The sequence below is a fragment of the Ascaphus truei genome, chromosome 3 (assembly GCF_040206685.1).
Source record: "Ascaphus truei isolate aAscTru1 chromosome 3, aAscTru1.hap1, whole genome shotgun sequence".
Classification (NCBI taxonomy): domain Eukaryota; kingdom Metazoa; phylum Chordata; class Amphibia; order Anura; family Ascaphidae; genus Ascaphus; species Ascaphus truei.
Genome location: NC_134485.1, coordinates 45031152 through 45054912, shown reverse-complemented (window position 1 = coordinate 45054912; position 23761 = coordinate 45031152). Strand labels below are relative to the sequence as shown.

Here is a 23761-nt window from a genome sequence, read left to right as displayed (position 1 = left end):
TGATATGGAATAATATTATATTAAAGCAACATGCAACTGACTTGTTATATTCACACTACTAGATAATAGGTTTCTAAACATGGATTCATAAATAATCCTGAATCATTGTAAAATTTGAGTATGGTCATTCTGAACTGACAAACATAGCATATAATCTCATAATCGTTGTGCTGTAAATAAAGTATACATTACTGGAAAAAGAATTATCTACATTCAGAGACAAGATATTGGTAGATAATATTATATGTATATTAAGAATACAAACTGTTTCCATTTTTCTGCACTAGATCATACATTTATACTGTCAGATAGGTGATTTGTTGTTGCTTTGAAGTGACAAAATTAACCTGAGTTAAATCCCCCCATTTAAGGGATGGATAGAGAAGCTAGCTGCTTGGATCAGGCAGCCCTGTGTCAATTTCAAATAAAATATTCACATTGACTTGCAACATGTGATATAGTATGTGTGAAGAAAGAGCACAGATTATGCTAAAAATGTTTTTATTAACCTTTCACAGCTCAAGTGAAAGCTTCCAGCATGCACCACTAAACTGTGAAATAGTGTCTATCCAGTGTAGCAAAATGATGCTTCCCTTCTGAAATGAATGGGAAAGTATTTTAAATTAAGAACGATGGCATTTCTTCATGCTTCTTTATTGCACCTTCTTGTTAGACTGCAGTTTCATCTCACTGATAAGGAATTGTGTGGAAGGCAAAGGACACATTTCAAAGTAATGTTCTGTCGTTTACCCCACTAGGACCAACGATAAAATGGGCATTACTGTGGTTTAAAGCATTAAAATGTAAAGCAGCAGTTCATCCTGTGTATCAAAACATTAATTTTGAAAAGAAACATATTATAGATCTTTCTTATATTTAATTTATTTCTAACCTTATTTGCTAAATGTAGCTAGCCATTATTTGAAATGTTAAAGCAGCAATCTTGCCAAACATCATCCCCCAACCCCGCTTCCCACACATTTTCTGGAGCCCGGGGGTTCTCCAGAACTGAATCCCACTATTTTTAGATCCGGGGAACCCGAGATATGTACCGGTGAAGTTACGTGTATTGCTTTCTGGTTTTTAAAGGGGATTTAAATGGCCATCGCCTACCTGTCAACGATATGATATATTTTTTTATGTATGCACAGTTTATTGTACCAATCCTATATATGTTATTCTTAAAGTATGTTAAACAGTGATGTATAGCTCTGTTCAAGAGGTTGGACCTGTAGGGGTTAACTCTATCTTGCAAAAGGAGCTGTAATCACATCAGGGTTTGGTATTGTAGAAATTGTTCCCTGATGAAAGCACGTCACGTGCTGAAACGCGTAGGAGGAGGAGCTTCGAGGGGTTACAGCTCTTGTGCATCCCTGTCTCATTGCCACAGTCCTGGTGGTTTAACGTGGAGTCCCTTGGAGAGTGTACTGCGGAGGCTGTGAAAATTCTGAAGCTGTGTGGGGTGTGTGAGATTTGGCTCTCAGCCCCTGTACGCTCCGGTAGTTCCAGCCAACGGCCGGGAAGGGTTGGTGCGTCACGTCCGGCCGTGACGTCATCCCCGGAAACCCGGCGCCCTGTGAGCAGTTCCATCACTGGTGTGCGAGCCCAGGAGAGCTGTGGAGCGGTGTTTCTGCAGCGAGTGCTGGGAAGGAGGAAACAAAAGGAGCCACCAGCGCGAAGTGTATGAAGTCTGGGTGAGCGCTTTCCACATTTGATGCCTACGGCACCTTCCCATTTCTACACACTTCAATACCTGCACAGTTGGTAGCGCTTTCCATCCTAGCTACCACTCTGGATTTTAACCTCTCAAAGGCCACTCTTGCCCGAGTCTGTCATATCAGACAGGGGCATTAACTTGTACTCACACCACCTGGACAATTTCTCTCTGGCTGAGACTTGTGCTATATATTTTATATATTTTTGTGTATTTATTCATGCAATTTTATGCTCATTTCATATGTGGTTTTCAACATAAAGTGGCTGCTGGGCCTGATCCTAACTCATATAGCGCTTCCCTGTTTGTTTGTTTTTTGGTATTGTAGGCCTGCACACTGTGATGGGATTAGGCCCATTGTTGAATAATCGGGGAGAGGTTGACCACCTGCTGAGTGGACTTGTTCTGCAAGAATACTGTAAGCCCTGGGGCTATATCTGTATTATATGACTTTGGATGGGTTATTTGGTGGGCATTGTCCTGTATCTGCCTACATCCTGTGGACTATGTTAAGGATAGGAATGACCATATTTGGGCATGCCATTTTGGGCTTCCTGGCCCACCTTCAATCCCAGTAATCTCATCAACTGGGTCTCCTCAACCGGGGCCATGTACAAAGACCAAAACTATTGTTCCCACCCAGACTAAATATTTATATATTCTCTTGAAAAAGGGTCATTTAGTTTAACCCTTTGGCCAAAGCATTTGTGGAGGCTCACTGGTTCCCAAAAAGAGCTTGCTGGGGTTTTGTGTTTTGTTTATCTCCCTGATTGGGACAGGGATATAAATACTCCTCCCCAGCCTTAAGAGAGCAATTCGGTACCAGATAGCCTTTGTGAAGGCTGTGTGCTGAAAGAGCTGAAAGAGCTGACAGGGAGTCAGCAGAAGGGAACTGAGGAGACCCAGTCTAGGGGTCTGGAGCTTCCAGTGGAGATTTGGTCTGTGTGTTCAGCATTGGTCAGAGCTGTTTGGATTGAAGCAATGGTAGGGAATTTAAAACTGCTAGCCAGCGGAGAGCAAAGCAGTGCTGCCCATACTACCAAGGACAGCGGTGCAGGTTGGGAAAGCGTATCGAGGTAAGCTTCCGGATGGAGTTCCCTGCACCTAGGACTTTATTTTGTTCCCCCAGTTACCCCAGTTTTGTGAGTTTGCATGTGTGTTTTATGTACTGAAAGTTTGTGGAAACTTTTTCCAATAAATTCACTTTTGTTCAACTCTGCAGTTCTGTCTAGTGTACTGATCCCTGTGTAATTGTCCTGTTCTCCCGTAACAATGATGTTACGGCTTCATATTGACCCGAGATTTGTCGGTTATTTTGTTTCCCCTGGATAGTGATGTAAACCTGGTAATTTCTCCCGTAAACAGCGAGTCATCGGAGCTGAAAATAATGCAGTTGTGTTCCTAGGAACCCCCACTTTCCATCTTTAACTATGATAAAAGCTTTAAAATAAACAACATGCTTTATAATGTACATCTTTACTAAATGCCTTGTTGCAATTTGCTTTAAAGTCCCCTTGATACTTACATTATGAAGGCATATGATGCCAAAGGCCAAGGATGTGCTCACTACAGTATGTCTACATATCACAAAATATCACGCATTATCCTTGGCTAATAAGGAACAGCATTTCAAGATACAGTGTTTTAAAGCCATCAGAGCCAAGAATGTTGGAGGTCACCTGTCCCTGTATATACATCACATTGCAAAACAGCACTAACATAAGATACTGAATGTGAAAAAAGTCAGTGACAATTACAGTGCACTGATGTACGGCAACATAATGCTACTGTACTTACTTTCATGTGTTTTCAAATGTTACAGTTGAATGCACATTATCCCTGATGCAAATTGGAAACAAAACTTTGTCATACTCTTACTAACATGTGAGTACACTTTCAAGAAAGACATAAGTGCTAACACTTGGTTAATTACTCAGTTGGCCCCTTCATTGACAAATATTACTTACCTCTCACTGTTAGGATGGCCGAAGCTTCGACTTTACCGACTCGATTTTCAGAAATGCAAGTATATGTGCCTTCATCAACACTGACAGCCTTCTTAATTCGCAAGGTGTAATCATCCTTGATGTCATATCTACATTTCGGAACATAAAAATGGAAATCATTATGCAGCTGATAGTTTCAAAGACAGAATGCCTTTACCTGAAATATGCAGATCTATCATAGATATATCTCTTAGCACCATTTGTTTTAGACTTTAATAATTTCATTTGAACATAAATCTTTATGACATTTTTATTACTCTATGCATTAGTTAAAAACTTTAAAGCCATAAAATTAGTATTGCTATGCTCACTCTGTATTGGACCATTATTAATAATATCACTTTGTTCTATGGTGTATGGCAATATGACAAATGAAAGCGATCAGAGATCAGTTTTCAATACCTGACACATAAGATATATCATGTCTCCCATCACAAGCATTACATTTTTCTGCTTTTCTGGCTTTACAATCTGTTTAATTGTCGCTATGCTCTGATAAACATGTTAGTCCCTTTACAGAACCAAGACATAGAATTGTAAACCTGGGTGCTCAGGCATCCATTTTCAATCACTTGTCAAAATAAATATTTTTATAATATTAATAAATAAGCCATTTCTTTTCGCAAAGTCTGCATTATGTATTATGATTTATTCTTATATGAAATACTATAAGGTCTTTAATGTATCTTCTTTTCTAGAATTCAACTTTGCTGTAAAAAATTACAATTTATCTTCTAGATCATGGGTGCGCAAATTTCTTGAGCTGCGCCCCCCTGCCCGGGAGCCGCAGCGTTCGTGCCCCCCCTCCCCTCCAATGACTCAGCATCAAATGATGTCGCGGGTCATGTGACATAACGTCACGAGACCCCCCCGCCGCATCATTTGACTTGCATTGCCATGGTGATGTGTGACGTCACATGACCCTGCGGCGTAATTTGACGCCACGTTGCCATGGCGATGTGTCGTCGAAGGTCCGGCAGAGAGCATGTAAGTGAGTTACAAAGGCTCCCACGCCCCCAAAAAATTATCCCACTCCCTCTGGGTGACGCACCCCTCTGATTGCGCACGGCTGTTCTAGAGAGTTATTTAGGTCTGGGTTAGCCTGGGGTTGAATGTTATGTTTCCAATAAATAATATATATATAAATATATATATATATATATATATATATATGTATTTATAGCAACTGTAAATATTACTGTATGTTCATTTGCATGTCTTAGACAGGTCTGCAACCCTGTCTTTCCCCATTATCGCCCAGCACACAGCGTTTCCACTGCAGCAAGGGATTCTGGGAAATGACATGCAAATGAGCCCACAGTGCCACCTTTTGTCTCAAGCTCGTATATATATATATATATATATATATATATTTATTACTCTATATATATATATATATATATAACAGTGTTCGACAAACCTATACATTTGCTCACCCCGGGCGAGTGGATTTAACCCCCGGGCGAGTAAATATTGGCCCAAGCAGCACACGGAGGCTCCGGTGGCTCCCTTTGCAGGGCGCTGCCATTTTGCAATTGATTGCGCAAAGACTCGCGCATGCGCAGTAGGACCGCACGAGAGGCGGCCATTAGGGAGAAGGGCTCTGCGGGAACTACAAGCCCCAGAAGGCATAGGGTCTGCTAATCACTTGTTGCGCGAGAGCCAATAGGGCTGCAGCTTCCTCTGCATGGGGATATTGATACAATTATCGCACTGGAGCAGGGACAAGGAAGGGGTAGTTTGTATGTGCGCTGCAGTAGGCCAGATACCCCCTGTTAGGCCCCAGCTAGGCCCCGACTCCCACATAGCTTGTGGTTGCTTTAGGGACTTGCCCTTAGACAGGGACACTGTCCCGCTTAGCATTATCAGTGTCAGGGACACAGTGAGACACCGCACGGTGACTGCAGCCTGATTCTACATAGTAGAATCCCATTACAGGTGGAGGCGCTACCGAACGATCACTCAGGTATACCTTAGCTTCCCAGGAGCGGAGACTCGGATCTCCTGTACGCCACAGGTATAGCACCACACATATACCATAGCCGCACATCTTCCAGGGGATGGGGGAAAGTGCACTACATAGCGTCAGGGCTACATTTAGTGTCACAGCAGGTAAATGCATCCGTTAGAAGTTAAAGAACATTATATATTTAAAAAAATGAGGGCAATGGATAAAGAACAAGTCCATAAAGAACACAAAGAACTGGGCAAATGTAAATCTACAAAAATGGAGGCCCAAAAAAAAGAAAGTATAGAGAAAAGTGGTAATAAGCAGAGAAAATTGTGTAAAGGATGCAAGGTAGAGCCATTACAGGTAGGGCCATTACAGAAAGACTTACATTTTTGCATCAGTCTTCACTACTGAAAATATCAGTGAAATTACTAAGCAAGAGGGAATATCTTTCAAGGTTAAGCATACAAAACAACAAAATACCAGTACCACACTCACAAAAGAACTAGCAAAATCCAAAAACCTACTGCTTAATAAACAACCTATGGAAAAGTACAATACAATCCGTAAACCAATATAATAGGATGGTGCTCGCAAAGAAGATAATTTCATCTTAGAAAAACATACGTTTCAAGGTTATACATATGTAACATGAGGAGAAGTATTAGACCTAGTAAAGTAAACATTACCAAATCACATATGCCAGATGCTTTTCAGTCAAGATTCAAACTGAAACATGAAATTGAGTAACTAACATTAGTGTACTGCAATTAAAAATACCACTTGTGAGCCCATTCACAATTCAAGTCTCAGACAGGTCTTCAAACCTACCTTTCCCCATTAACTTTTGGCATACAATGCTTCATCTGCCGCCAGGGATTCTGGGTAAGGACATGCAAATGAGCACTAACTAATATACTAATATTAGTATTTAACTTTTCATTACAATCTGGATGTATATACTGTAGCAGATGATTGAAAATTAGCCAAACTAATTGCACTTCCAGGTATGAATTATAATAAAACAAAGTGTCTCTCTGTGTGTCTGTCTGTAAGTAAGTTCAAGTCTCATTCATTTATTAGCAATTTAGAGGGAGACAACAAGCAAGTGGGTAAATCTCTGGTCTTCTAAGAGAATATACAGTATACAGATTGTTAGCGTCACAATTTTTTACCTCTAGTCAGAGCACTCAGAGTATTATAACAGCAGTCACCATACAGGCCATCCAGCACAGTAAAAGGTGTGTAAAAAGCTCACTTAGGTGCAGAGCCAAAGAGATCTGTTCTTGACTTAGTGATGTGTTAACTGCAAATGTCAACATACATCTTCAAAGCTCCCTAACGCAGTGTTAAGTGCTGTTTTCAGTCATTACATTAGGCCATTACATTAAGTATAACAGCCATTAGTGCTAATGATATGCAAAAGAGATCTTCCCCCCAGACAATAGATATCCACATAGGTCCGCTATGGGATTTAACCTGACATTACTTAGGTCTTACCTAAAGAAAGTAATAGGCTGCGGCCCAGGTGTCGGCAGTACATGCGCGCCTGCCATGCTGGCGGCTCATACAACTGAGATCACCGGTCTGCATTGAGCTGCAGGGGGAAAGACGGGGTGGGCATGATGGGGGCGGGGGGTGCGGCCATGACATCACCCAGCAGGGTCGACAACATTCGTTGAACCCCCAGGGGGCATGGCCAGTGCTCCGTCACCAGTTCTGAAGACAGTTTTTCTATCTTAAGAAAAATCTGGCTGCGCAGCGGCCAGGGTAGGTAGCAGGCCCAGCCCCATTGAGGGCAGTTCGTGTCCCAGCAGCGCACGCCAGAGCGCGCTGTAGCAGGCAGCGGGGACCTAGCCTTATCCCCATCAGATGCTGAGAGAAGAGTCCAATTTTTGTAAAGTCCCAAGTGACTTCTATACCCACAAAACACACCTGATACACCTAGAATACAGGCTAATTTTAATAATTTCAATATACTTTGCATATCCAAATTACCATCTTTCTCTCTGTCTCTATTTTTCTTTATGTGTCTGTCTGCCTTTCCCTCTGTGTCTTTCTATGTCTCTCTATCATTTTGTCTGTCTTTCTCTCTCCGTCTCTTTTCCTCTCCTTCAAAAGTAATATTTCAGAGTCTGGATGGCAGTAAAGTCACCTTAAGGTGAGACAGACTTAACAATGGCCATGTTATTTGAAGCTAACTTAACATTGCGTTAAGCCTATGCTAATAAGATATAAATAAAAGTTGTTGATTTGGCAAATAATTAGCTTTGTGGGTAGGCGTTAACCTCAGGGCAATTATTTTTTAGAACGACCCATTATTAGAACTGAGTTAACAGACCTCTGTGGATCTTTCCAGAATGGGTGGTTATATAAAAAATATATAATTCAATATTAATAAATGTACTCGGTAAGCAAAAAATCCAAAATAATACAGAATCTTTATCAACTATGGCCCACAAAAGTGTTCTTAGAATCATTGGGGACAGCTCAATGAAAACATCCCCCTAATGAACAGCAGAAGTCAAGATGCCAAATAAAATGTAAGGAATAACCAACAAAGGCTTTGAAACAGATACCCAAAGTGTACTATAGCCCAGGGGTGCCCAAACTTTTCCTGCTGCGTCCCCTGCCTGTTCCCCCCTAACCCCCTCCCCCCCCCTGCTCGTGCCCTCCTGCTTACCTTGTCTTTGGCATCAAATGATCCCGCGGAGTCATGATGTCACGTGACCCTGCGGCGTCATTTGACGCCATGTTGCCATGATGATGCATCACCGAAGACAAGGTAAGGGACGTTGCAGAGATCTCACGCGATCCCCCGGCATTTAATTTAAATGCCTTGGGGAAGAGCGCGGGGCCTCTGCAACCGCTGCAGCCCACCGGAAAATCTTGTGCCCCCCAGTTTGCGCACCCCTGCTATAGCCAATGGTTTGCCCACATCTGGAGTACTGAATACAGTTCTGGTTGCCTCAGCTCATAATGGAGATGCAGAGAAGGCAAACATGAATTATATACATTAAGTATATGGCATTTATCCAAGTAGAAAAATCTGGGGGGAAATTGGATTCTTTAGCCCAGATAAAGAACTACTGAGGTGAGATATGATTAAGTTGTATACAAATAAATTAAATATTAAATTGCATTGCATTGTAATATATTTTTATTCATAGAACAAAAAACATGTGTAAAGCCCATTATAGAGATAATTTACAAGATAGCGTAGAGAGAACAAATAGGAAACTGTTATTCACAAACTCCAATAATAAGGACTTGGGGACAGTAGCTATAATTATCGGCTTGTATATATACGGGTGTATATAAAGAAAATAATAGGAATTACATTTCCGCTTAACACACAATCAAGCAATGGAATATGACTTGGTATTGTAACAGTAAATATAATTAATATAGAGAGGAAAAATGAAAAATTATCTACCATACTTCATTGAAAAAAAATGCTTTTGCAATTCAATGTATTTAAGTAGCCACTGAAATGCAGTCAGGGCACAAGAAATCCAAGCAGCATACATATTAACAAACATATTGGACACCTAACAAGCTCCTATTGAACCCCCAAAATAACCACAACATATATATAAGCATATGAGTGTCACAGAGGAGTGCTACTGAGCATGGCAATATATATTTAAAACCAGAGACAGAACATAAAACACAGACAAAGCTCAGTTTTAGCACATCTAGTGAAACTCATACACGGTACAGTGCCTAAATATATATGTATAAATATCTATTAAGTAAAATGGTCTTTTGGTTTGACATTTTTGGCCAAAATTGTTGTATTAGCGTTAGGGACCCCTGAATTGTGGTCTGCCGTGAAGTTGGCTCAGGGGCTTACAACAATTTTGGCCAAAAATGTCAAACCAAAAGACCATTTTACTTAATAGATATTTATACATATATATATTTAGGCACTGTACCGTGTATGAGTTTCACTAGATGTGCTAAAACTGAGCTTTGTCTGTGTTTTATGTTCTGTCTCTGGTTTTAAATATTAACAAACATCTAAGGAGTATAGAATGTCATAAACTGACCAACTAGTGGTTGCTCTTCCTTATACATTAGAAATGTTGTAGGTAGTACTGTACATGTAATAATACTTCATTGCATAAACAGATACTTGTTTTTGTTTGAAGATTGCCCATAGTTATATACATTCATTTTAAATATTAAGCTATTTTAAAAGTATCGTTCAGTTGTTGAAACCTTTAAAATAATAATAATAATAATAATAATAATAATAATAATAGTTATAAGAAGATAGAAAGTGTAAATTAATTAGTAACTATTCAATACCATGGACGTTACTCATGAAGCGTGGGAAATCAAATGCAAGTACTGTATCAATCAAAAAGTATAACGTATTTTTGGATATCTTCTCACTGAACAGAGAACAATAGTTCATTCTTTATCACAAATGTTATTGGAACACTACTGGCTTCCCCCCAGGTTGTTTATAGCCTTAAAAGTATAGCCTGTGTTATATTTCTGTGTTATCTCAAAACATTTCAATAGTTCTTTTGTGTAATAGCCTAACATACTGTGCTTAGCCTTATGCTCAAAGGTGCTTGTAAAATGTTCCAGTGATGCAATATGTTACCAGCCTGTAGAAGACTGAGAGAGTTGAATAACCTGATATTTCTCAAGTTTCTAGCGTAAAAACAACCACATGTAAATCTTTGAATATATGCTAAAGTCTGCTGTTAATTGAAAGCAGAAAATATGACAAAACAGTAGTAGTGAGCAAACTAACAGAAATTGAGTTATTTTGATTGAGAAATTTGGCAGTCATTGGTTTGTATGAATGCATTCATTGTTGATGCATTTGATTAATGACAGTTGTACAATAGTGTGCTGGCAGGCTTTACCATGCAGACACGTTTTTTTCGGATATGAAACACTGCTGAAAAATGCAACCCAATCAGATTTGGCCCCTGGACAACATGCACTATCATCACTGTACCGTGAATTGAGATTGATTGGTAACCAGCTGTGACAAAGTGGGAAAAAGAACCAAAGACAAAAAAGACAGGAATAAAATAGAAAACGAAATAGCAGAAATGCCATTACCATCTGTTCAGACAAACAAAACAGCACACAACACATCCAAAAAGTGGTTTTCCAAAAAGCTGTACTGCCTTTTCTATGTCTCAACTTTTAACTTTTCGACTTGTTTTGTTTCTTTCAAACTACTGCTAAGGAAATGGATCAACTTACCAATTTTTTAAAAAGCAAAGATCTTCAACACAAGACATCACAAGCACTTTTCCTTGACATCACAAAATGAGGTTACATAACGTGAAATGTACAATATAACAAAAAAACTGATATTTCAATGTTTCCTGTAAAAAAAAGTGCAAGTTTGATTTCAAGTGCAGAATTTTAATTGGCTCATTAAGAAGTGATAATTTCATGTACTTCTCCTTGGTTTATCTGTCAAAGACTAGGTCAATTCTCATCTCTGAAGCAGGCCTGCCAAAACATTTCCCGCCAGCCCAAAAAATATGGTTTATCAGGGTCCTGGTCCGAGTTATAAATGTATGACATGACAAATGTCTTTCTTGACTCTTGCATAGACTGTACATAGCATGCAGCTTTCATATCAGATCAGCACGGGTTAATATAACTTGTCACACAAAGTCTTTTTCTGCAGCCATCAGATAATATGAGTCTCACATGGTGAGATTGGTTTATTGTCTACTGAAAAGTCCGGACCCAAAACATTTTCATGGAGTGGTTGTTCAGCATGTGGATAAAATCTGTACTGGCCAAAATGTCATGATATGATCATAATTACCATTATTTAAATGGGCTCTTATTGGTCTCCCAACGTCGAAATATGTCTTATGGCACACCACTTAGTAAATATGGAACTTAAATAATAAGTAATCATACATAATGAGAAATATGTCTATGATAAAAAGTTGGGACAGGTACAAGAAGCCACAACTATAACTATTCTAAATGTATTTTACTGTATATTATAGGCTAAAGCAGTAAAATTCAGGGCATTATTGAAATCCCTGCTCTCTGATTGGTTAAAATTCCGGGCATTATCCAATCAGTAATAGCCCGGAATTTTTGGCAGCTTGACAAGTTTTTCAGCCAATCAGCTTTCAGGTTTCATTCCCAAAGAGTGAAATTTGCACTTAGACAGGGGAGGTGATTGGACAGAACACACCAGTAAGGCACTGACCCCTCCCCCACCCTGTCTGCAGAGAGCTCCGCACAGGAGAGTGAGGGGAAAGGTTTGTGTGTCTGCTGAGTGTGTTTTGCAGGTGTAAAGGGGGTCAGCAGAGTGTTTCATTAGTGTGTGTGTCTTCTGTTGGTGTGTGTTTTTGGGTGTAGAGGGGACAGCAGAGTCTTGTTGGTGTGTTTCTGCTGTGTGTGTTTTGTTGGTGTAGAGGGGGAGTTGCAGTGTGTGTGTGTCTTCAGTGTGTGTTTTGTGATTGGAGGAGCGTGCAGAGTGTTTTGTTGGTGTGTGTCTGCAGTTTGTGGATTTACAGGGGGCTGCAGTGGGTGTAGAGGGGGGCTGCTGGTGTGTGCTTTGTGGATGTAGAGATGGCAGAGCCTGTTTTTTTTATTTGTGTGTATCTCTGAAGTGTTTTGTAGGTGCAGACGGGTGGCTGCAGTGTGTGTTTTGTGGATGGAGGAGGGGTGCAGAGTGTTTTGTGTGTGTGTATGTGTGTCTGTGTCTGCTGTGTGTGGGTTTACATGGGGGCTGCAGTGGGTGTAGAGGGGGGCTGCTGGTGTGTGTTTTATGGATGTAGAGGGGGCAGCAGTCTGTTTTGTTGGTGTGTGTGTGTGTCTGCAGTGTTTTGTGGGTGTAGAGGGGGGCTGCTGTATTTTGTGAGCGTAGAGGGTGGGGGAGGTCTGCAGTGTGTTTTGTGGGTGTAGAGGAGGGGGGCTGCACAGTGTGTAGAGGGTACTGCACAGTGTGTTTGTGTATATAGAGGGGGTTGCAGAGTGTGTGTTTGTGTGTATAGAGGGGGACTGCAGTGTGTGTGTGTGTGTGAGTGTGTGTGTGTGTGTGTGTGTGTGTGTGTGTGTGTGTGTGTGTGTGTGTGTGTGTGTGTGTGTGTGTGTGTGTGTGTGTGTGTGTGTGTGTGTGTGTGTGTGTGTGTGTGTATAGAGGGGGCTGTGTATATGTACAATTCTTTTAATAAACTTGCAGTAAAAGCATAAGAATGTAGACAATCATGCTGATAACAATCAATATGACTACAAAAAATTATATTTTTTATGAAAAATTAAAAAAAAAATCTATATTTAGGCTATAATAGTAATAATCCCCTCAGAACAGGGCATTACTGGCCAATAATACCCTGGCTGGGTTAAAGTCCCTCGGCTTCGCCTCGGGCCTTCAACTCTTCCAGCCAGGGCATTATTGGCAAGTAATGCCATGTTCTTCGGGGATTATTACTTAACTGGAGTTTGCTGGCTTTAGAAGAGTTATGCTGGAATAATAGGACCACATTGTAAGTATATTTTTATTTAATCCCTATAAGGGATTTTTCATCAGACAAAAAAATACAAAAAGAAAAGAATCAAAGTTCTGTTTCAAGATATTTCCCGAGATCCTGTCATCAATCAGTTAAGTAGGAACATGGTCTAGAATATTTATCAACCTGACTTACAGTAATTGCAATAAAAATAACCTCATCTTCCTTTCCTTTGTTTTCTTATATAAGAGCAAAAAAAGAAAACCAGTTTCCCTTGAGTGGCATATGATAAATCTGGCTTTTTATCTACTCCCTTTGCAAAACAGCGGCATGTTTTATTGATGCTGGAAAATTTGATTTGGTTTAACATTTGATTTTGAAACAGGTCACAGGAGACTTCGTGCAGGATCCGGTCAGGGTGCCTTAGGCCGGTTATCTTGCAGGTCCAGGGGTTTAAAAAATATCATTTTAGATCCTTAAAGCAGAAGTTCCCCTTGCTCAATTGTTATTGGACCCCGGCCCTCCCCCATAGGATCCACTGGAGGCTTCTGGAGCGGAACCATGCTTTTTTTTTTCAGGGGATCCCCCACCCCAGGGTCCTGAGATACACAACCGCAGAGTTTTCTTTAAAAATATTCAGCTTCCTCTATTTTTTTTCTTCTGAAAAATCAAATCACATTACTTTCCTGAAGAAAATAGCATTCCCAAAAGATAATATCTACAAGTAAATATTTTTGAAGTACGATAATATGAAAACGATCAGTTTCACTATAAAAAGCAATAATAGATATATTTTTTTAAATAAAACAAAGATGACATTAGCCAAAAAAAAAGGTGTTTGCAGGGTTTCTCCTAGGCAACCTCTTCACTACATGTTTATTTTATGGTTTATTGAATATTTTTTCTTAATTCATGCCGAAAACAAAATATGTGAGAAGCACAATTATACATTCTAAAACAAGAAAATCTCACTGCTTTTGTTGAGAACCACTTACATATAATGCATCAATGTTTTCAATGCTGTAATAATATACTGGTTATTAAAGCAAACTTTAGAAAACCACAATGCTAAAGTCTGTTTTGCATCAATACTCTTCCAAAGAGAAAACGACTCTATTATATCACAAAGATATCCAGGTTACTGGTACATGATTCTAATATTAGTAGAAGGCGCATTATCTACTAACTGCATTTCCCTGTAACCTCATTTCATAAAGACCAACAGATCTTTTTTCAATAGCTATATTTTAAGAAATGTAATTTAGGGTTTCTACTTTTTCCATTACTACTGTGTGGGAAGCAGCTAGCTTTTTTTTCCAACTGGTCGATATCGCACCTCCCGGTTCTGACATAATTCTCATGCCATCAGAAAATGTCTGTTAGTGCAACTCAAAAAGTGGAGGTTGCAATTCCATTAAAGATGTATTTACCAAGGAAAGCCAGCTGCTCAACTCTGAAGAACACACAGAAACACGTGCAAGCTACTTGAAGTCCATTTCTACGACTGCTAAAACAGATCTACTCCCGCTCTGATGAAGAGCTGGCACTGCATGCTTCTTCTGTGCAGAAGGTTAAAATAGTTATTACAGTGTCATAAATTTCCTCTTGTAATTGAAAATCTCTTCAGCAACCAAAGAGAACAGATTTTGTTTTACATGCTTAGTAATTACGGGATGCAGCTGCCCTCTAAGGCACACCATTTCTCTCTCTCCCCCCCCCCCCCCCCACCCCCTCCAGACTAGATTTATGAAATTACATTTAGTAGAATCCAAATAAAATGTTGAATCCTGTTATTAAACCATCACCCACTACTCAATTAAATAATAAATATTGATTGGTGATGCAACCTTCTAATGAACCTTTATGTTTTCTATGGTGATTTCTGTATTTCTATCATTATTTATTGTCAGGTTGGAGATTTATGCTTTCATTTGTATTTTTGTTATCACTGGAAAAGATGGATTTTGAATGGTCAATTTGGATGTTATTTCTGCTCTAGAATTAAACATATGGGTAATTAGATATTAATTTTATTAAGTGAAATAGAAACTAAAATATTTGTAATTGTATTTACTTGTACCCTCAAAAGAAAATATTGGGCTGTTTAAAGCCTTGTGAATAGAGTTCTCTTTCTGCATTGATTGCTTAATATTTAAAAATGAAGGGTTGTATATAAGGGGTCTCATGAGAGCAAAACTGGTGCAAAACAGCTGCCCTGTGTTTATTAAATACAGAAATTCCATTGCTTTCAGTGAGATGTTTATTACAATAAATCTGCGGAAGAGTTTTGCTACTGGGAGATGTGGATAAATAAGCCCCTTAAAGCAGCAGATCTCGAAAACACTAAAATGTAGCCAGAACATAAACCATTACTTTATCATGTTGATCTTTTTTTCACATTGCAATCTATCAGGGAAATGTATTAAGTTCCAATGAGAGAAATGGGGGGGCTTGGAGTCTTAAAAACGGTATCTCCCCCAAATACGCCTTTATACAACACGGGGAGAGACACCTGTGCATAAAAAAAAGAGCATAGAAATATGCAAAGTTAAATAATTTGCATATACATTGCATACCTAAATTAGCATAGTTACCTGGTATCTCAGGTGTGTTTCTTTTTTCACAGGCGTCTCCCCACATGTCCCCCACTTTCTCAGATTTATGAAGAAATAGAATATGTTGTGCAAATGTTTGTAATTGATAGTAGGTGAAGCAAAGAAGCACAGCCTTTATCCAACGAAGATCCTTGAAAAGGAATAATATAGTGCAACACCAGAATAAAAAATGAAGGGTATTTATTATGTAAGCTCCATCCCTATTTTATTCTGGAGTTGCCCTATATTATTCCTTTTCAAGGATCTGCGTTGGATAAGGGCTGTGCTTCTTTGCTTCACCTACTATCAATTGCCTTCACTTCAGGATTGCACGCCCTGGAACACTACCTACTACTGGACCTTCAGGATACCCCCAAGGGCAGGTAATGGGCATTAGCCCTTATATTGGTACCTTGACCCTTTTATGGGGATGTTTATGTGTTAAAGGGGTTTGTGCATTATTGACCATTTTTTGTAGTAGTCAAGCAGACTGACCGCTAGGTCTTTATTTGCCCCCCATATTCATGGACTGTCTACCTTATGGATGAATTGTAGTGTTCCTCTTTTCTCTATATTTCAATGACTATATAAATATAGTGCACACACTAATATTTAGCACCATCTTCCCTACATATCTACATGCAAATGTTTGTACACTGAACAGGTTTGCCCATCTCTATTGCAGATGTGTACACTTACACCACTTCAGATCTGACAGATTTTTGGTTTCAAGTGAAAGGATAAGTGTTGACCAACACCCTGTAACTTTTAACCCCTCCTACACTCACCACAGAGGATATGTATTAAAGTCTTCTGACTGAAAAATGAGGGCAAGAGTAGAAACAAAAACCTGCAATGGATTTATCAACGGAAAAAAATCCAATTGCCTTCAATGCGATTCCTTTTCTTTAGCAATGGCTACCACAAGACTTTAACACGTATTCCCCAAAGTCACAAGCACCATGGTGTACATGGGGCAAACTTGGAGCAAAGAACACATTGATGCAAAATACAGTACCAATATTCCAGCTTTGCTCCACAATATATACAACCCTAGAGTATGTTTCTGCTGCTTATTATTTCCTTTTTAACATAATTACTTATTTTCTTATTGTGTGTGAATGCCATTAGCCATTCTAACCTAACTTGGAAGAACATTTCCAGAAACTGCTATATCCAAAATATGTACATACACAATGTAAAAAGGCAAATACAATCCTAATGATAAAAAAAGGCAACAGTATTTTGAATGGTCAATAAAGTGAATTGCTGCTACTGTATATTTGAATGTGCAAGAAGCCTCAGTGATACCATGCACATTTCAAAGTCACAGTATCTCGGAATGCTTATCTACAAACAGATGTTTACCCATTAAACATTTAACCATGGTTCTTTGATTATAGTGACTGCTTTCCTTTCTCTTCAAGGTCTGTTGTTTAACCTGCAATTTGTTTTGAATATCTAGGGTAGACAGAGACAAAAACCCTAAAATATTAGATGTACTGTATGCTGCCCTCTAAACTTCACTGGCATGACATTTCTTCATTACTTTGCTTATGATTTTCTTAAAAGATATAAGTTAAAAAAAAATAGTATTTCCTTAACAAAGGTGCCTATAGATTTGTACAATAGTTTAATTAACAGTGCCCATAACCAAGGTTCATTTTGGGCTACCATGACATATTTGTAAACATTTATTTGTAATATTCTTTAATGGGACATAATTCTAAAATAATAAAGATTATGTATATCAATTGCTATGTAATAATGGGGCATTGCATTTATTCATTCTATTTGCCATTTAAAATAAAATGTACATGTATAAATGTATATTTTTTTAATATCTGATTTGCAGATGATGAAATTCTTCACATGTATTTAAAGTTGATAAATAAGAACAAAAAACAATGTTCATATATACAATATGATGTAGCATATAAGATATAGACAATTATAACAGAGTGGGTTCTCTTAAGCAAACAACTGCAGAAGATATTCATATACTCAATAGGCCTTTCAAACTAAATTGAACACACATAGTAAAATGGTAATCCCCACCTTCCTCTTGGTAAATCTGCATCATCTTTTTTCCATCGGACAGTTGGCTGTGGATCCCCCTGGACCTGACATCGAAATTCTACAGCTTCTTCCTCCAGAACAACCTGGTTAATTGGTCTTCTGAGAAATGTGGGTCGTTCTTGAAAACAAGAAGAAAAAAAAAAAGCGAAAGACGAGTAAATACATAAAACAGATACTGTAGAAGAGGATGGTCAAACATACAATATTTTACTAGAATTAAGATAGGTATGCAAAACTTTAGAGAATTTCAGAACAATATGCAAAATTCTGGTTAAATATGAAAGCAGTGCGTCCGTTCACCAAAACACAAATTTTAGAAGAAATTTGTGAAATGTTTTTTAAGCACATTTAATACATTTGCATAATCTCTACTCAGAGATGGCATGGAAAGGTTGTTACTATGCTACCAAGTTTATCTACTCAAACGTTACATTGATATTTACGGTTAAATAGGAAACCATAAATATCAATATAATAGGAAGTGTCATAAAATATATATTCTTGTGAAGCAAATACTGTAAGTAGCTTTTATCAGATGACAAATGTGTGTATTATGTAACATCTGACCTGTAATGAGAGGTTTTATTAATAATATGATCCAATATGAAATAAGGTGTCTTCAACCGTAATTATGTACACAAAAAAATGAAAAGTATACATGTGATTGGGTGCTAAACTGAAAAAGGCTCAAACAAACCTCTAAAATCATTAATAGATCAATAAAACGTGGCATGCACAACACAGAGAAATGACCAAGATGTTTGAATTGCGCAGGATATAGAATTACAAAGATTTCCAGTGGTTTGTCCACGTTTTAGCCTGCAACAGGGCCTTTTATCCCTATGAGTAAACTCTAAATAGGTTTTTTGTTTTATATATATATATATATAACCCGCCAACGGATATATATAAGAAAACGCCAACGGATTACTGAATCCATGGATTGGATTGTACAAATCCGTCCAGAGGTTGCAAAATCCGCGTAGTGTATTGGTAATAATAATGAAAAATCCACAAAACGCGAATCGCCCCTTTTGACAAATTCCCCCGAAAATTCGCCCATCTCTAGTCAGATAATCAGATTATCTTTCAAAACTTTAAACTCTTAAACTGTTAGGTGTACGATAAGTGCTTACATTTGCAGTCTCTCTCACGACAAAGAGGAACTAATGGTAGTGACATTGTCAATGGTTAAATCTAAGTGACTGATGCCTTAAAAAATACCAGGCACCCGTAAGTATTTGGAATCATTTTTAAAGTTATTTTGTAAACACAATAGGTTGAAACTTGAAAGTGATTTTACTTCTTTTAGCTGCTATCTTTTATGTAAAGTCACTAATGTGGTTATGTATCAAACAGTGCATGCTGGAAGCTAAGGCAGCCAATTACAATATGAATATTGAGGAATCAAACAGGATGCAACTGAAGTCTACACTAATGATAATAGGTCCTACAAAAATAACTCAGTCTAGGTTATTTTTCACAACTCCTCTCTAAGAACCACCATTTTAATCAGTCAAATAGCTAATTGCAAAACTATAGAGTGATCAGAGCACGCGCCATTGCCAATTGTAATTACCATTCTATGTATGAGATAAACTGGATTCGAATCCCCTGCATAACTTACTTGCAGTTTTAATCTCTCTGGATACAATATATATGGCTTCAAAATGCAGGCTAATAAATGTACATCTCCAAAATGAGTAACAGTAGATATAAGCTAAATAAAGCAGAATAAGAGTAGATCTGATAGAATGTAACACTTTTTTTCTTTAAGAAACATGACACTTATATTTTTATACCAATAAGAAAAAAGTTACTGTGAGAATTTACACTTAAAAATGTCAAACACATCCAATGTACAGTATAACACATCTACATGCCCGGAGAACCAGTGTGAGATCTTTAAAGCAACAATCCAAGTTAGAATACATATATTTTATAGTACCTGGATCATAGCATCCTCCAGAGCTAACCAGATCTAACAGGACAAACATGTTTTGTGTGAGTACAAATAAATCCCAGTGTGGCTACGGGGGTCACCAACAGAAAGCCACAATGGTCCACTCCTGATGATATCGTGGCTTTCTATTGCCAGCCTATGGTGTCTACCAAATAACAGCAAAAATCTTGGGAACAGAGGGTCCCAGTTACTATATTTATACCAGGGGTTCTCAACTCCAGTCCTGATGAACCCCCAAAGGTCAGGTTTTCAGGATAACCCTACTTCAGCACAGATGGCTCAATCAGTGGATCCGTCTTTGAATAAGCCACTGATTGAGCCATCCGTGCTGAAGCTGGGATAGTCTTAAAACTTGACCCATTGGGGTGTCTTGAGGACTGGAGTTGAGCACCCCTGATTTAGACTACGGTGATTAAGCTCAGGGGGAAATCCCCAGGTCAGATACTATAAAAAATGTAAATAAAATGAAAAAAAGAGCAGCATGGATTTCGACTTTAAACATCAGGTGGCCAATACGTTTTTCACCTCTATCTAGCAATTAGATATCTTCTTTTGTCACTCTCTGCTTTTTTTCACATAACAAATTATTCCGTCTTTCAAATGTACTCTTGCTAAATGTGACGCAACAAGCTACTTACCCAACTAAAGCAATTTCAAATTTTTATAAATCTACTACATGTTTCAGTTTGTTTGTCTGTGTGTCTCACGGTACATGCCCAAACCATAAGACCTAGAACAACCAAATTTGGAAGGATATGTATCAAAATAAGGTGAACTGTCAGGACTTGGAACCTCTGAAAGAGTCCAAAGGAGGAAAGGTGTGCTACTAGGAACGTTAGAGTTATTACAATTTCTCAAGCAAGTCAGTCACTGCATGTTGTACCTGATAGGCTATGTTTCTGGCACATGACATCATACTGGTGACATCATAATACACATAGCCTGGAGGTAGATAGCTATAAAGTTTACACATAAAGCAGACAAAGAAAGAAAGTGAGGAAGCCAGTTGGCATGTTAGGAGAAAGTAAGAATTCTGGAGAAGGAGAGAGAGGTGGAAATAATTGGGGATATCATAAGGCAGCAGTGCAGAAACTGGGGACACGCCCCCCAGGGGGGCAGGAATTTTTGTCTGGGGGGGGGGCGGTTGCAGAGGTTCTGCGCTCCTCCCCAAGGCATTTAAACTAATGCCGGGGGATTGCGTGAGGTCTCTGCAACATAAAACTTATCGAGATTCAGATGTGTCTCCATGGCAACGCGGGGTCATGTGACATGACGTCACCGGTGTGACCCCGGAGCGTCATTTGACACGGATGCTAGGTAGGAGAGGGAGTGCAATACTGGGGGACGCCAGGCAGAGGGGCGCAGCATCAAAAGTTTGTGCACCCCTGTCATAAGGTATTAAAGGAAAGTGATGGGAGGGAGAGAGATGAGGGGGGAGAGAGAAGGGGAGTAGGAGGTGAGAGGAGGGAGGAAAGGGAGAAGGAGGTAGAGGGGGAGGGAGGGAGAGAGACCCATGCAAAGCCAGGCTTTGACTCCAGTGTACTGCAACCACGCGACACCAGGCACTTTAGCTAGTAAACTTATATATCAAACCCCAGAGAAATGTATCTAGATGTACAGAACATTATTGTATTTTTAATATGTGAGAAATTATCAATCATTACTTTTTATTTTACAAACATCGGTAGATGTGGAAATTTTTGCCAGATTATATTAAATAGAATCAAATGACAGGCTCAGGTTCAGTATTTGATACAGAATGTCCCATTTTACTGTGATTTGGGGAACTTCTCACTCATTTCTGGCTAATGTTTCAGTGCTAGCTAATGTTTTTTTATTATTTTATAATGGGCAAATGAGCTATTATCCATATCTGGATAAAAAAGTTATTTTACCCATTACTGTATGTGTTGGGGGGGGAGGGTTGTGTATTTATTTCAATGTATTTCACAGTGCACACATGCCACAGGATTGGTACCGCAGGCCGGTGGGGACACGCGGGGACCACCCAGGGGCCCCCAGACATGCGTGGGGACCAGCCGAGGGTCCACAGACACCCGCGGGGACCACATGAGGACTCCCAGACAAACACAGGGACCACCTGAGGACTCCAAGACACTTGCGGGGACCACCCAAGGGCCCCCAGACACCCGCGCTGACAACATGAGGCTCCCCAGACACCCAAGGAGACCACCTGAGGACTCCCGGACACCCGTGGGGTCTACCTGCGGGGATGTCCCGAGTGCCCCCAGACACCTGTGGAGACCACTCAAGGGCCCCCAGACACCCGCAAGGACCACCCGAGGGTCCCCAGACACCCGCGGGAAACATCTAAGGACACCTGCGGCCTCTGGTATCAATCATGTAGGGGTAGAGGAGGTGGGTATTAGTGTTTATAGTGGGTAGTGGGGGTGGGTGAAGGGGGAATTTGGCCCTTGGAGGGTAGCGGGAGGGGTTAACCCTTTCATTAAGGTAATAAAGTTGCCTGTAAATGTATTTTATTGCATGGCATTCATGCCGGGGTCTCCGGTGCTGATATTAATGGATATCAGCTCTGGAGTGTCCCGGCATCAATCTGATGCAGGAAAAAAAAACATTTTTTTCTGTCCCGTCTCGCCGCCTCTCAGCAGTTTCTCACCAGCCTCACGCCAACTTTTCCTGGCGTGAGGATTTTGGGAGAAACTCACCATTTTAGCGTAGCGATATGCCTCAATAACCTAATCGTGGCTACTAGAATTGCACGAGTTTCAGAACCTGTCGATAAGTGGGTTATAGCTGCTCACCCGGCGATCTTTTTTTGACGGCTGAAAAATGTGTCAATTCATGCCTTTATCGCCCACTTATCGAGACTTACAGAATTGCAGTAGGTATTTTGACCAATAAGTGCTAGATAGTTGGCTTATGAACGCTTATAGCAGGCCTGCACAACTCCAGTCCTCGAGGGCCGCAAACAGGCCAGGTTTTCTACTTCAGCACAGCTGGCTCAATTAGTGGTTCAGTATGACTGAGCCACTAATTGAGCCAGCTGTGCTGATTTAGGGATATCCTGAAAACCTGGCCTGTTTGCGGCCCTCAAGAACTGGATTTGTGCAGGCCTGGCTTATAGCATAGGCCCCAAACAGTGAAAATATATTTCCAGCACCAGTATTTTGCAGAAAGTCCATTTGCACTCCTTGATACTGTACATTGGCCCACAAAGCATTCGGGGAGATGTTGCATGTAAGAATAATTCATGGCACTGCAAAGATAAGACTGACTGTCCTTGCATGCATATTTACAGAAGCAGGTTTATCTAAACAAAGTTGTGTCTTAAAATATTAACAGTGCATATTTGCCATACAGAGTCCTCTTCATGAATAAAATGGAAATGTTCAATTTAAACAAATTAATATCATTTGTAACAGGGTTTCTGTTGCACAATTGATATGCACTGGTGTTGAACTTTGCTAATGGAATTTGAACTGTTTGAGGGAAGGCTGTCAAGGTTGCATTAAAACTATATTGACCCAATTTTTCTAGCCAAGGAAGTGGCTTTACTATTTAATTTTGTATGTAAATTGCAATCCATTGCAGAGTTTGTGATAAGCACTTTTTATGGAAATAAAAATATTGAATGCAATTAGAATAGTCAACTGTATTGGTAGCCTGTGTGATGATATGTACAGGTATTAGGATTTATTGATTCACTTTAGCTTTTTACATTGATTTAAACTGTCACCATGTAATGCTGGGTTGCGGGACCTGCCACAAGACATTACTTAGTAAATAAGGGCCGACGTGTGCTGTGAGTGTGAAAAAATAATATCACAGGGCGCTTGATTTTCATCAGGTTATTTTGTCAGATTACAAGAAAAAGGGAGGGGGTGCTCAGCTTCTTTGGTTTATGTAGTGGAGGGGTGCTATCCAGGATAAATAGCAATGAACAACACAGAAGAGACAGCATTCGTAGTGAAGCACTCGCCTCCACTGATAATGTAAATAAGTGTTATTTTAT

General features: G+C 39.5%; 1 protein-coding gene across 13 annotated transcripts in view; it reads right to left on the bottom strand.

The window, feature by feature from the left end:
- The window catches only part of ROBO2 (roundabout guidance receptor 2), a 1224910-nt gene that overhangs the window by 160849 nt on the left and 1040300 nt on the right, over window positions 1-23761 (bottom strand). For all 13 annotated transcript variants that reach the window (XM_075593984.1, XM_075593978.1, XM_075593980.1 and 10 more), the window contains exons 5-6: window positions 17784-17922; window positions 3682-3809 (exon numbers count right to left, since the gene is read on the bottom strand). In XM_075593984.1, the coding sequence (XP_075450099.1) occupies window positions 3682-3809; window positions 17784-17922 (267 nt within the window). The remainder of the gene's footprint in view (window positions 1-3681; window positions 3810-17783; window positions 17923-23761) is intronic.